Raw genomic sequence first — 15,985 nt, forward strand, 5'->3', positions numbered from 1 at the left:
ACACGACAAGTTGTGTTTCTACCAAACAGTTCCAGTTTGGTTTCATCAGACCATAGGACATTCTCCCAAAACTCCTCTGGATCATCCAAATGCTCTCTAGCAAACTTCAGACGGGCCCAGACATGTACTGGCTTAAGCAGTGGGACACGTCTGGCACTGCAGGATCTGAGTCCATGGTGGCGTAGTGTGTTACTTATGGTAGGCCTTGTTACATTGGTCCCAGCTCTCTGCAGTTCATTCACTAGGTCCAACCGCGTGGTTCTGAGATTTTTGCTCACCGTTCTTGTGATCATTCTGACCCCACGGGGTGGGATTTTGCGTGGAGCCCCAGATCGAGGGAGATTATCAGTGGTCTTGAATGTCTTCCATTTTCTAATTATTGCTCCCACTGTTGATTTCTTCACTCCAAGCTGGTTGGCTATTGCAGATTCAGTCTTCCCAGCCTGGTGCAGGGCTACAATTTTGTTTCTGGTGTCCTTTGACAGCTCTTTGGTCTTCACCATAGTGGAGTTTGGAGTCAGACTGTTTGAGGGTGTGCACAGGTGTCTTTTTATACTGATAACAAGTTTAAACAGGTGCCATTACTACAGGTAATGAGTGGAGGAAAGAGGAGACTCTTAAAGAAGAAGTTACAGGTCTGTGAGAGCCAGAAATCTTGATTGTTTTTTTCTGACCAAATACTTATTTTCCACCATAATATGCAAATAAAATGATAAAAAAACAGAAAATGTGATTTTCTGGATTTTTTTTTTCTCAGTTTGTCTCCCATAGTTGAGGTCTACCTATGATGTAAATTACAGACGCCTCTCATCTTTTTAAGTGGTGGAACTTGCACTATTGCTGACTGACTAAATACTTTTGTTGCCCCACTGTGTGTGTGTGTGTGTATATATATATATATATATTTTTTTTTTTTTTTTTTTTTAATCCAGCGCGAGATAGCAGAAAAGCTGGTAATTCAATTGCCGGCTTTTCCTATCTCCTTCACAAACCTAACAGGATATGAGACAAGGATTACATACAGTAAACCATCTCATATCCCTTCTTTTATTACATATTCCTCTTTACTAATGTAACAAGTGTCTCGGTGTAAAATTTGGGGTCTCTAGCTATTAAATTAAAGGGTTAAATCCCAGAAAAAATTGGCGTTGGCTCCCGCGCAATTTTCTCTGCCAGAGTGGGAAAGCCAGTGACTGGGGGCAGATATTAATAGCCCAGAGAGGGACCATGGTTATAGGACCCCCCTGGCTACAAACATCTGCCCCCAGCCACCCCAGAAAAGGCACATCTGGATGATGCGCCTATTCTGGCACTTGGCCAATTTCTTCCCACTCCCGTGTAGCGGTGGGATATGGGGTAATGAAGGGTTAATGTCACCTTGCTATTGTAAGGTGACATAAAGCCAGGTTAATAATGGAGAGGTGTCAATTATGACACCTATCCATTATTAATCCAATAGTACGAAATGGTTAATAAAACACACACACATTATTAAAAAGTATTTTAATGAAATAAAGACACATGGTATTTTAATATTTTATTATACTCTTAATCCACCTGAAGACCCTCGTCACCTGAAATAAAGTTAAAATAAAACAAACAACAATATTCCATACCTTCCGTCTTTCAGTCTTGTCCCACGCTGTAAATCCATCTGAAGGGGTTAAATCATTTTACACCCAGGAGCTCTGCTAATGCAGCTGTGCTCCTGACTGTAAAACTTGGTGAATGAATGGAATGCAGGGGATTGTACTGTAGTTACCTCGAGTAGTGGTGATGCGCCCTCTGCTGGATAAACTCATATGAACTCGAGCGTGAGAAAATATTCTGAAAAGTTCCCAGGCTCGAGTTATATATATAATAGCTATATATGTATGTGTCTCACTGACACATTATTTATATATATATATATATATATATATATATATATATATATATATATATATATATATACCCCTATTCTATGTGTACACAGTTATTCTACCTATTCTATTCTGCCAGTGTGATTTTACTTTACGCTGCACTGAATTACCGACTTTTCTATAGAACACCGGTGCGTATTTCTCGCAAGTCACACGTATGGTCCGTGTGCAATCCGTAAATTTCTCACCCCCATAGACTTTCATTGGCGGATTTTTTGCGCAATACTCTGACAAACGCAGCATACGTTATAGCATTACGGATGCGTAATATACGGCAGATAGGAGCTGCCCCGTAGAGAATCATTGGGCCGTGTGCAATGCGTATTTTCTGGACGTATTTTCTGTGCTCATACGTCCGTAAAACTCGCTAGTGTGACGCCGGCCTAAGATTGTCTTCCTGACAAAGGCTCATGCCTGAGCAGAAACGTTGGAAATGATTCTCTTTTGCACAAGATATGTTAAAAAAACGTTGAAAGTGTGCCGGGGTTAGATCTTTTGTATATTGTAAAACTGACCTGGCAAAATGATTCTCCAGGTCAGTACGAGTATGCAGATACATGTATAGCTTTTTTAATTTTTTTTTATTTAAGTGGTGGGAAAAAAATTTGGAAATTTGTATGAAAAAAAAGAGAAAAATTCCAAAGCCTGTAGTGTTTTGATTTTTTGGGATATGGGGTTGTGTGAGGGCTCATTTTTGCTCCTCTGAGATAATGTTTTTACAGATACCATTTTTGGGTAGATACAATGTTTTGATCGCCTCTTTCTACATTTTATTGCAATGTTGCAGCGGCCAAAAAATTTAATTCCGGCGTTTTGAATATTTTCTTTGTTACACTGCTTACAAATCGGAATCTTTTTTTTAATATTTTGATAGATCAGACATTTCTGAATGCAACAATAGCAAATATGTGTATTTTTTATTTAAATTGTTCTGGTTTCAATAGGGAAAAATGAGGGTGGTTTGAACATTTGTTTTTTCACATTTTTAACAACTTTGTTTTTTTTTTGTTTTATTTACTTTTCATTGTATTTAATAGTCCTCTTAGGGGACTTAAAGCTGCAATTGTTATATAGCCTGTGCTGTACATAGGACCGACTTTCACAGGCGGATCGGAATGACAGCAAACCCAGACTTTCATGACAACCCATTGGTGCCCCACAATCACATCAGGGGTCGCAGACGGAAGAATAGCATGATGCATGCCCCTGTCGAGGCCTGCTAAATGCTGCCGTCAAAGATTAACAGAGGGATTTAACGGGGTAACAGCCGGGGGGGTAGACCTCTTCTCCTCACACGGCTGTTACAGGCAGATGATGGCTGCTTAAATCAGCCATCATGTGTAAGGAAAGATGCAGGTTCAACGTGCGAACCCGCATCAAGGTAGAGACGCGACAAATTACGAAAATATATGTTATATGTCGTGAAGGGATTAAAGATCCAATGGAAGAAAAAAGTACAGGCTACAAAACAAGACCCTTTAAATAATTAACAATATATATATAAATGTACTCTTACCCTTCCTAAAATATCCAGAGGTAGTTTAGAGTTCATAAGTACCGGTTTCACCTTGTCCCCAGACAGTAAGCCATTTACAGGTAATAAACTATCAAATATTCCATCGAACTTGGATTTCTCTTCTATCTGGAAATCAAAATAAACTGGTCATTTCAAACAATGTAAGCAGATGTACTGCTATAACGAGTTTATTGTATGTCACTGTCAACCGTACGGTCATGGGCAAAAAATGTTTTGAGACTGACACGAATTGTCATTTTCCCCAAATTTGCTGCACCCCACATGAATGATCTCTGGATGCGTTACATATGGCATGTCACAGGATTCATGGTAGTGTTCACCTTTTCTAATCCAGACAATCAATAATTCTTCAAGGTTTCCCAAATAGTTTGAGTGGGCTAGATAAATACCAAAGAAAAGCATGTACAGAAAAGATACCTGCTTGTGGGAGATATGGGGTAATAGCTCAGTCAGTACAGGGCACATATTATTATTTATCACTTTGAAAAAGTAAGCAGTGAAAAAAAAACCCCACTAATATACAGCGATAACTGAATATTAAAAAAGGTTTTCTTGTAACTAAAAAATAGCAACTATTCATAACTGTCAGGCATCCAAACAGGAAACAAACTTTATAACTGGCTGAATTTAGGAGCAAATTTTGTCCAAATAGCTAATTAACATCTTTATTTTGTAGACACTGCACTTATCTTTTATTTTTGCAAAAGGTGACATAAGAAATTAAACAGGAATTCTATTGATACAAAACTTACCCGAACTGACCAGTGACCTTCAACAAGAGGAGGAGTGATCAAAAGAGGACTGCTGGTATCACTCTTTGAAGAAATAAAAAAAACAACTATATATATATATATATATATATAGATATGTTTAGCATCATCTATTTTCAATGGAAATTAATATGTTGCAATAGTGCACAAGCATTGTTATTTACAAACATTACACAAATATATACAGATGTCAACGTGTGTAGTAGTTGTATATAGCTAACAAGAAATGTGAATAAACACCAACAAATGTTCAATAAAAAGATTTTTACTATAACATAAGAATAAAACTGTCAAAGACAGGGAGGGGGAGGGGGAGGGGGAGGGGGAGGGAGAGGGAGAGGGAGAGGGGGAGGGAGAGGGAGAGGGGGAGGGAGAGGGAGAGGGGGAGGGGGAGGGAGAGGGAGAGGGAGAGGGAGAGAGAGGGAGAGGGAGAGAGAGAGAGAGAGAGAAATCCTACATAGGGAAATCACAATAAAACATATTGGAAGTGGGTGTAACCGAGAAATGGTATTCTCCCTAGATCATATAACAAGATCAGTATTATGGATGAAGTCCATATACAAGTATGTATTCAATAGTAGGTCCAAATGGATTGACGCTGTTTCAGTGGCAAAGAGCAGTCACTCCAAATAGTGGTGTGATTCCGATTTCTCTTTTGTGCATCCTCTTTGCATTTTGTGATATGTTAAAAAAAATTAACTCTTCTATTTTTTACTGCATTCTTACTTTACAGCATTATTTCCATACCTGCCTATAATGTTTGCACAGTACAATATACCTATATAAAATAAGTACCGTATGTACTTTATTCACGATTGGTGCAAAATTAGTTAGACGGCATGAAAATAAGCAAATTTGCGATTATCTTGCTTTTTCTATCACTGTCTCAGCCCTGTGCTTGTTCAAATGTACTGTTCTCTTTATGTGTAAATACTGTGATAATTGTATAGACTCCAGAACTAACCACTGAGAGCTGAATGTGTAATAGCAGATCTTATGCGGAGCGTTACAGTTTTACTCTGGGGCAGACATATCATTGGCACCTGGAAGTAAAAGAGACTGCAGAGCTAAGAGCTGCTCAAGAGACAATAAGAGAATAACCCTTTATAATACGTAAGTAAATACAAAAGACAAGTATTGAGTTACTTACAAATTTGGGCTGTGGCACTGGCATATTTAAACTGGCTAGGGTAACTTCATGACCACTTTGTGCACAAGCAACTAGTCGCAAAGCAACATAGAAACCCTAAGATAATGAGATAGTACATGATTACTGGTACAGTCAGCAGCTCAAGGTACAGCCTTGCCTCAAATAAAAAAAAAAATAAAATAAATCAGTCTCACCTGTTTATCCAAGTAACCTTTCCCATCAGGGTCAGCCAAGTCCCAAATCTAAAAGTTTAAAACAAAATTATACATGTACACATGTCGTCAATGACTAAGAACAAGTAGATCAACAAAGCACTACCTGATTTTGTAAAGATGACATTTTCCATGTGAGACGAAAATAAAGCTGTGAGTTTTTATTGTTCAGAGGTGAAGTACTGGACTATGTTTTTTAACACTCAAACGCAATAATGTTATACAGCAACATTGAGGGAGTGTCCAGCCTTATGTCAGTGATAATCGATCTTTGGGATAGATCATCAATATCACCCGGCACCCCTTCCAATCAGCTGCTGTCAGCCCCTGTGCCAGCCAGATGTAAAATGGGCAGAAACAGCCCAGCTACATTCACTGTGCAGTGGCAGTTACCAAGCACTGCAGCTCAGCTCTTATTGAACTGAATAGAAGATCACCTGCACGTCTCGACAACAGCGACTGCACAGTGAGCTGAGCTGTACGGTACTGGCGCCAGTCACTGCTTACACTGGTCCACTGTCAGTATTAACAGGTAATAGGTATAGCTCTTGGGTCTCAGTCCACCACTCATCTGATATTGATGATCTATACAATTGAGGAGGTCATCAATATTATTAGCTGGTAAACCCCATTGGATCACATGCTGCTTGTAATACGAAAACACAGAAAAAATGGTGCAAGCCATTATTAGCTGAAAGAGCAATTGTGTTATAACGAAAGCAGGTGTGCAATACATCCTCAGAATACTACAGCCCTGGCAAAAATTAAGAGACCACTGCAAAATTTTCAGTTTGTCTGATTTTCCTCTTTATAGGTATATTTTTGAGTAAAATGTAAATTGTTATTTTATTCTATAAACTACTGACAACATGTCTCCGAAGTTCCAAGCAATAAATTTTGTATTAATTTTCTGAAAATAAAACATGGTCAAAATAACAAAAAATACATTGCTTGCAGACCTCAAATAATGCAAAAAAAAAAAAAACAAGTTCATAATCATGTAGAAACAACAATACTAATGTTTTTTTTTTTACTCAGGAAGAGTTCAGAGATCAATATTTTGTGGAATAACCATGATTTTTAATCACAGCTTTCATGCATCTTGGCATGCTTTCCACCAGTCTTTCACATTGCTTTTGGGTGACCTTATGCCACTCCTGGAACAAAAATGTAAGCAGTTCTTCTTTATTGATGGCTTGTGACTATCCATCTTCCTCTTGATTACATTCCAGAGGTTTTCAATGGGGTTCAGGTCTGGAGATTGGGCTGGCCATGACAGGGATTTTATGTGGTGGTCCTTTATCCACACCTTGATTACCTAGCTGTGTGGCATGGCGCATTGTCCTGCTGGAAAAACCAGTCCTCGGAGTTGTGGAACATTGCCTGAGCAGAAGGAATAAACTGTTTTTCCAGGATAACCTTGTATGCGGCTTGATTCATACGTCCTTTGCAAAGAACAACCTGCCCAATTCCAGCCTTGCTGAAGCATCCCCAGATCATCACTGATCCTCCACCAAATTTCACAGTGGGTGCAAGACACTGTGGCGTGTACGCCTCTCCCGGTCTCCGTCTAACCGTTAGACGACCAGGTGTTTGATCTGGGGATGCTTTTGGACCCTTCCTGGGTCTTGTTCACACTGTCGCTTGCTCTGAATTGTGGTAGGTGCGCTCCTTCACTTTCTTCCACAACCCTAACTTTCCACGCTTCCACAACTCTCACTATCCTACCAGTCATCCCATTATATGTAGCACCGTACTATCCATCCCTCACAGCGGACACTACTAGATCCTTACACTAAGGCAGTTAAAACCAAGCATGCACAGGCATGTTACATGCTCTTTCCACACATGGGGGGCGACTGCGTCGGCATCTTCATGACAATTGGACAGTGTCTTTTTTTACCATGTCACCACCCACATGACACAGCAACTGCGATGACGCACTTTCGGTGCAGCGTGCAGGCACTACGCTCCATAAATGCCCGCCAAGAGCACCATTATACCTGCCAATAGCGCAAGAGTGCTCCTACCACACATCAGAGCAAGGTAATTACCTGCTGCACTCCATGGTATGCGCCTCCTCCAGCTATTCTTATGCTAGTGCTGTTACCTCCACGGACGTACCAACAGTGATGTCATGCCTCTTCTACTCTATATACTGGGAACTACTACCCCACACATTGTGTATATAGTGCCACATTCTGCCGTATTCCTCCATACATAAAGCATGGTGCTGAAGCCTGCCTCAATATGATTTCTCTGTACACTTACCTGGCACTTCTCAAATACCCAGTCTCCACAAACGGCAGCTGTATGCTCCAGCACATAGGTGGCCACACTTTTATGGGCCATGTCTCCTCATAAGGCCAGCACCATTACATACCATTCATATTACCCGTTATGTCCTGTATACCCTATTGAGCTAGTAAATAATGTACCGGTAAGATGTATTTTTTTGATATTTAATACATACACTTTTCACAGTGGATTCTTCTTGCTCAACATTTAATTAGAAGTTTATTGATTCTTTGAGTATTTTTCACCTATACAGCTACTGTTTAATTAACTGTGGTTATTTTTTTGACCCATGGCCTCTTCTAGTATGTATATGTGGCCCTGTGTGTTCAGACTACTGTGATGATTCTTCTTGGTATGATTAATGTTTATATGACAAATGTGGCATTTTAACATGGATGAGTAGACTTTATATGTTAACCATATAAATAAAAATGTCATATGTAGAATAATAAAGGGGTCACTGATTGTATGAAATATTCATAGCGTTAATACCTTATTATAAAAGGTATGCAAAGCTCAGTTCTCAAAATAACTCCCAGCAGTATATATAACCTGCCTATCCAGACCTACACAAACAGTTGCAGGATATATTGAAAGAATTGCCACCAGATGTTGGGTTGGAGGTTTACTTTCTAACATGTTTTGTCCTTGGCATCTTGTGCTGCTTATGTGTATACAACTAAACAATATTGCCTATTGTGCTGATCACAAGGTATAATTGTTCACAATACAGTATAATAGAGAGATGTCAGTCCAATGTATAAAATACTGGCAGGCACATTGCCCATCTGATACTGTAACACAAACCAACACATAGGCTTATAATTGGCGCATTGTCAGCATGTAAATAATACCCTAATGACGTGTATAAAGAAGCTGAGCATTTGCTCCTGCTCTGTGCTCCTATATGTATAACTTGTCAGGAAGTGTGGGGTAGATCCCCGACCAATTCACTGTCTTATACAGTGAGCGCTCTGGCATTCCTTTTAGGTAATTGCAGGAGTGTAAAGTGCCGCTCCTAATATGTGGGGAAAGCAGAGTGCTATACAATATTGTTGGATGATATGTGCTCCTGCTTTCATACAAGATGAAAGCAGGTCCACCAAAAACCAGTAGACATGCTTTACTTGGAACTCAGCAAGTTAATTAAAGGGAACCTGACAGCTGACACGTGCTGATTGATCCAAGGGCAGCATGTATCCAATTCTGGCTGCATGACTTCAGCTTTATATGTTTAACTCTGAAACTCTGCATCCTTTCAGAGCTAAACAAACCTGGCTGAGGCTATACAGCCAGTGACTGATACATGCTGCCCGATCCACAGTCATCATGCATCAGCTGTCAGGTTCCCTTTAATTCAGACTATACCCACTTCAGCGATCCTGTGCTTGGGCAAGGACAATCCGTATCGATAATTTCTCACTAACGATCTATGTCCTATATATGCCGCTACATTGTCTGTAAACTGTATAATATTAGGAGCCACAACAAGCCTTGACCTACAAATTACTGGGTTAACTGTCTTCCTCTTGGTGAGGGGTTGTCATAAATTTCCAGGTTGGAGAATATCAGAGCAATTGCACAATACAGAATTATAAGAAAAATAATTATTTCCTGGAGAATACAAGTATTTTGTAAAACAAAACAAAATCCAGTGGCAGGCTCTGTTTAGAGAGGAGCTTTCATCTCTTTTGACTTGTCTATTTAATCTGATTAACTACTCCAACTGGTGCTGTTCCTCAGATTATGGAACTGTTTTTCTTAGGGTATGTACACACGTTGCATATTTCCTGTGGATCCGCAAGTGATTTACAGTACAATGTAAATCAATGGCAAAAAAAAAATGCTGTGCTAATGGTGTAGAAAAATCCACACGGAAAACGCCACGGATTCAAATAAGGACCATGTCAATTCTTTTTGCGGATCTGCTGTGTTTCTGCACCCATTCCATAATAGAAATCTGCAGGGGTAAAAAAGGAAGAATTCCGCACAAAATCTGCAGCAAATCAGCAAAAAAATGCACAAAAATGAGCAGATTCTGACTTGCGTTTTCTGCCAAGAAATGCAGAATTTGCACAGAAAATTCCACAGTCAAATCCGCAACGTGTGCATATAGCCTTATTCTTCTGTGACCCTCTATTTCAAACAGTAAAGCACAGAACATCTCGGTGGGCGAAGCGGGGTTGTGAAGTCGGTAAGCCAAACCTCAGACTTCTCAATTTCCCTGACTCCTGACCCCACAGCGCTGGTCACTACTGAGCAAGTACATAAAATGCAGCACAGATTCATCTCACCTAAAAGCCCAGATCCATTGATCAGGAACAGAGCAGACATTTATGGGACATTTCATCACTTTTCCCATTATTTTGAGAACATTTACAGCACATCCTGCATTGTACTACTGTACCCAATGTATTATACATTTTAGGAGTCAGTCAATTTTATACAGATTCCACAGCCCTGGGGCGAAGCAGTGTTTTGATTGGTCAACATCAGAGGAGAAAAAGCAAACACCCATAGAGAAGTTCTGTGGTGTACTCCCAGTTGGTTGAAAGTAAAATTTGCACCATTATTATGGGGGAACATGACTTTGGAATAGAGGGGCACAAAGGAGGAAAACTGTTCCACAAATTAGTAGTGCAACATCAATTGGAGGTAGAACTCAGTTTAAATTAAAAAAACAATCCACTGAAAGGTCCACTTTTTCTTTTCTAAATGAAGTTTAGGGTAACAGTCTCCTGGACTAAACGGTTTCAAAAATAAAAATGAGTATCAGAAAGTCAGAAGGAGAGATGTATAAAAAAAAGGTCAAGAAAAAGTAGAATTGTTGCCCATGACAACCTATCAGGTTGCTGTATTATTTCCCTAAAGGTTAATAAACTTTTTTCCCCACATACCTTTCCAAGGATAACATCTGACAAGGCAGATTTTTTGAGGAAGAGTGCTGCTTCTGCTGGTCCCACCCTACCAGTATAAGATGGGTCCACCTGTAATACATAGAAAATAATTCATACTTGGGCACCACAATAAAGTCTCCATACACTATAAATAGCTGTTACCCTATTGTTTGCCATTCATTTGTCTGACTCCCCCAGGTCTCATACACTGGAGAGCTGCAGTGTTCTCTGTGAAAGCCGCTGGCTCTAGTGGTGCTTTATCTCATTTGGAGAACAGAAGGATCAGGAAACAGAAATCGAACATGTAGGATCCTTCTGTTCCCCAACATCATTTATTAGGGATGCCCCATGTATAGCAGGCTGTTGGTCCTGAGCAGGCGTACTCCTCTGACCTGTTGAGGGCAGAGCAAAGTACTGCAGTGCGCAGGCGCCAGGAAAGGTCAGAGAGGCCCAGCGCCTGCGCACTGCAGTATTTTGCTCTGCCCTCAACAGGTCAGATAAGTACGCCTGAGCAAGAGCGTGATCCCGAAGAGGGATGAATCAAGCAGGAGGGCGGCGTCGCAAGAAGAAGGGATGCGGACTTGGACCTGTGACACCCATCGGACCGCACCACCCCCCGGGTGACTATAATATAACTTATTTTTCTTACCTTGCAGGTCGGATTAGGGGCTTATCTACAGCATTATAGAATGCTGTAGATAAGCCTTGAAAGGCAGTGGCCGCATCTTACAGCAGCCAAAACAGCTGACAGGTTCCCTTTAAAGCACATACTGCATTGTACTACTGTACCCAATTTATTATATAGTTTAGGAGTCAGTCCATTTTATACCGACTCCACCAAAATGGACTACAACTCCACAGCCCTGGTGGACACTTGTCTCTAGAAACTTCAGACAGACCTTCTCTGACGTTTCACTGCACACAATAGATGATTGTTTTCCAAATGGAATCAAAATAGCAGGGGGCATCATGTAAACACTATCTAAAGTAAAAGCATTTATATAATTAAAAAAAACCTCCAATTAACAAATTTGGTGCATTTTGAATGAAATAAGGACAAATGCACACGTTGCGCTTTTGCTGCGTTTATTTTTCCACATGTTTGATGCAGAAAAGAAAATGCACCAAAACCACAACGTGTGAATTTGCGTTTTTCAGTACCAAGTTAAAGATTTCTGGGATCACATCCACACTTTGCTTTATTTTTCCTTGCAAATTTTAAGCACTTTCAAATCTTTCAGTGTTTTTCATCAATTTTGTCATCAGGATTTTTCTAAGTAAACAACAGGCCACTGTCAGGTTGGCGCCGTTACACTGATTAAAATGATAACTGAGTTGGAGAAATCCATCTTGTGGTTGTTGTTTAAACCCTTTCCGGCGTTGGGCGTAATAATATGCCCACGTCGGGCTCCCCCTGTTTGGCAAATGCTCCGGTGCTGAGCCTGCACCTTTCCAGGCACATGTCATGTGATCTATACAGATGAAATGTGCCCGCAACAGCTGCGGGTGAAATCATGATCCACCTGTGGCTGTTAACTAATTAAATGTCGCTGTGAGTTTTTGACAGTGGCATTTAACTCGCGCTTACTAGAAATGTGTCGTAAAGCCCGCCCATCGGTGACCCCGTCACATGATTGCGGGTCACCGATGGGTCGGCATGACAACCAGAGGTCTCCAGCAGGCCCCTATTGTTGTCATTGCTAGATTTCAATGAGCGCTGCCCAGTGGTCGGCGTTCATAGAAAGTGAGCATTTCTGCTACACACAGGCGATCTGATCATCGCCTGTATGTAGCAGAGGCGATCAGACAACTGCAGCTTCTAGTCACCCATGAATACTATTGAAGCATGCAAAATGTAAAAAAAAAAAAAAAATTAAATATTTAAAAATTAAAAAAGTTCAAATCACCCCCGTTTCGCCCCATTCAAAATATACAGAAAAAAAAATCAACACACAAATTTGGTATCGCCACGTTCAGAATCGCTCGATCTATGGATATAAACAAAGAATAAACCCGATCGCTAAACGGCATAACGAGAAAAAAAGTCAAAACGCCAGAATTACGTTTTTTTTGTCGCTGCAACATTGCATTAAAATGCAATGACGGGCGATCAAACGATCATATCTACACTAAAATGGTATCAATAAAATAGTCTGCTCTGTGAAAAAACGCTGGAAATACGCTGAAAGAAGTGACATGCTGCAGTTTCCACCAAGGCAGCGGTTTCCAAATCAGTCAGGGCAAAATAAACCAAGGTGTGTGCATGAGAGTTCTGAAATCTCATAGACTTTGCTGGTACAGTAAAACGCAGCTTAAACTTTGCATTACAAAATGCTGTAAAAAAGCAATGTGTGAACATAGTCTTAATGTATGCTTTAAGGTTGGTTTGTTTCTCATTTGCACAAATCTAAATAGGTTTAAAGGGAACCTGTCACCAGTTTTTTCATGTGAACCAAGACTAGCACCTTAATCAGTGCCTGTGCTGCATTCTACAAAGGGCTATATAACCCCTGACTCCCTGTATACACCTCCAAAATCTATTGAAACTTTCCTGCGCTCTTTATGCTTTGGGCAGTGTGCAGGCTCGAGTCGACGATGACTCTGTGCAAACATAAGATTTTGCCCATCTATGTCGATGATGCAATCAGAGCAGGAGGACATCGATCAGAAGCCAGGAGGAGGGATAGATGCCTCAGCAAAAACGTCTATCGGATCAGCAGGATTTACATAAAGCGTGGGAGAGATTCAAAAGGTTTTGAGGGGACGTACAGGGGAAGTCAGGGGTTATGTACCCCTTTATGGAATGCAGCACAGGCGCTGATTAAGGTACTAGTCTTATTTCACACACAAAGAAACTGGTGACCGGTTCCTTTTAAAAAAAATTGGGTGTGAACCATGAACGGGAGCTGTGATGTCATGCTTAGTAAGGCCAGTTTCACACTAGCGTTTGTGTCCGCAGTGTAGGGCTGTGTACTTCTTTACTTGAGATCCGCATACATTCGCATCCGTCCTGTGTACCTATATTTAACATTGTGTCACAGGGACATGCGTTGTATGAGGATGCGTCATTTTGATGTGCTCGCCGAACACAACATGTTGCGTTCGGCGGGCAAGTCAAAACGACGCACGGGGACGCATGCGCATACAACGCATGTCCACGCATGTCCCTGCGTACACAATGTTAAATATAGATATGAAGGACGGATGCGGAGCTGAAGGAAATAAGTATGCAGCCCTACGCTGCGGACACAAACGCTAGTGTGAAGCCGGCCTAACTGAGGCTTGGGTCAGTAGTAGCTTCCCATCTGCAGCAGAGGAATCCACATAGTGTCGCAGCCTTGGATTGCACTTACTTGTTTGTAGTACGTTTCATATAACGGGTTGCCACTAGACAGCTGAAACAAGAGAAACAAAAAAACATTTAATCAATGACCTCATAGGAATTTGATTAAAAAGCAGGGCACATGTGAATCCAGCTGAAATTAATTTTTACAGAGAATATGACAAATGTCACATAGGTGAGGAACCTCCCTTCTGAAAGTTGAAACAGCCAGCTGGATAGCAGCAGTGTAGGGTAGAAAAAAGCAAAAAAGAACTACTTGTAATGAATAGGGATGAGCAAACATGCTTTTTGATACATGGATATTACTCCACTAGATGGTGGCCCGATTCTAACACATCGGGTATTCTAGAATATGCATGTCCACGTAGTATATTGCACAGCCCACGTAGTATATTCCCCAGCCACATAGTATATTGCTCAGCCACGTAGTATATTGCCCAGCCACGTAGTATATTGCACAGCCACGCAGAATATTGCACAGCCACGTAGTATACTGCCCAGCCACGTAGTATATTGCCCAGCCACGTAGTATATTGCCCAGCCACGTAGTATATTGCCCAGCCACGAAGTATATTGCCCAGCGACGTAGTATATTGCCCAGCCACGTAGTACATTGCCCAGCCACGTAGTATATTGCACAGCCCATATAGTATATTGCCCAGTGACTTAGTATATTGCCCAGCAACGTAGTATATTGCACAGCCACGTAGTATATTGCCCAGTCACGTAGTATATTGCCCAGCCACGTAGTATATTGCCCAGTCACGTAGTATATTGCCCAGCCACGTAGTATATTGCCCAGCCACGTAGTATATTGCCCAGCCACGTAGTATATTGCCCAGCCACGTAGTATATTGCCCAGCCACGTAGTATATTGCCCAGCCACGTAGTATATTGCCCAGCCACGTAGTATATTGCCCAGCCACGTAGTATATTGCCCAGCCACGTAGTATGTAGTATATTGGTCAGCCACGTAGTATATTGCCCAGCCACGTAGTATATTGCCCAGTGACGTAAAATAAAAAATAAACATTTACTCACCTTCCGAAGTACCGTTGAAGTCCTGGCGCCTGTGTACGGTGCACACGGCAGCTTCCGGTCCCATGATGGTATGAGCGCAGGACCTGTGATGACGTCGCGGTCACATGACCGTGACGTCATGGCAGGTCCTTCTCGCATAGCATCCTTGGCACCGGAACCTGCCGCTTGCACTGCCGAGGACACCGCGCCATGTCAGAGGGTGAGAATAACTTTTTTATTATTATTATTTGTAACAGATCTTTTTACTATTGATGCTGCATAGGCTATTTGACCAAGAAGGAGAGTGATGGGGTACTACGCCAGATGACCTGGCCTCCACAGTCACCAGACCTGAACCCAATCGAGATGGTTTGGGGTGAGCTGGACCGCAGAGTGAAGGCAAAAGGGCCAACAAGTGCTAAGCATCTCTGGGAACTCCTTCAAAATTGTTGGAAGACCATTCCCGGTGACTACCTCTTGAAGCTCATCAAGAGAATGCCAAGAGTGTGCAAAGCAGTCATCAAAGCAAAAGGTGGCTACTTTGAAGAACCTAGAATATAAGACATAATTTCAGTTGTTTCACACTTTTTTGTTAAGTATATAATTCCACATGTTTTAATTCATAGTTTTGATGCCTTCAGTGTGAATGTACAATTTTCATAGTCTTGAAAATATAGAAAAATCTTTAAAGGGAACCTGTCTCCCCCAAAATGGAAGGTGAGCTAAGCCCACCGGCATCAGGGGCTTATCTACAGCATTCTGGAATGCTGTAGATAAGCCCCCGATGTATCCTGAAAGATGAGAAAAAGAGGTTATATTATACTCAGCTGTGCGGG

At 41.2% G+C, this 15,985-nt stretch overlaps 2 protein-coding genes across 9 annotated transcripts in view; one reads left to right on the forward strand and one right to left on the reverse strand.

Moving 5' to 3' along the window:
• The window catches only part of EPS15L1 (epidermal growth factor receptor pathway substrate 15 like 1), a 323,253-nt gene that overhangs the window by 278,024 nt on the left and 29,244 nt on the right, over positions 1–15,985 (reverse strand). For all 8 annotated transcript variants that reach the window (XM_077252909.1, XM_077252893.1, XM_077252875.1 and 5 more), the window contains 6 exons: positions 14,140–14,181; positions 10,787–10,876; positions 5,574–5,621; positions 5,380–5,475; positions 4,212–4,274; positions 3,439–3,564 (listed from right to left, as the gene is read on the reverse strand). In XM_077252909.1, the coding sequence (XP_077109024.1) occupies positions 3,439–3,564; positions 4,212–4,274; positions 5,380–5,475; positions 5,574–5,621; positions 10,787–10,876; positions 14,140–14,181 (465 nt within the window). The remainder of the gene's footprint in view (positions 1–3,438; positions 3,565–4,211; positions 4,275–5,379; positions 5,476–5,573; positions 5,622–10,786; positions 10,877–14,139; positions 14,182–15,985) is intronic.
• The window catches only part of C1H19orf44 (chromosome 1 C19orf44 homolog), a 497,340-nt gene that overhangs the window by 204,598 nt on the left and 276,757 nt on the right, over positions 1–15,985 (forward strand). The window lies entirely within an intron of this gene.

Source organism: Ranitomeya variabilis, chromosome 1 (assembly GCF_051348905.1).
Source record: "Ranitomeya variabilis isolate aRanVar5 chromosome 1, aRanVar5.hap1, whole genome shotgun sequence".
Lineage (NCBI taxonomy): Eukaryota > Metazoa > Chordata > Amphibia > Anura > Dendrobatidae > Ranitomeya > Ranitomeya variabilis.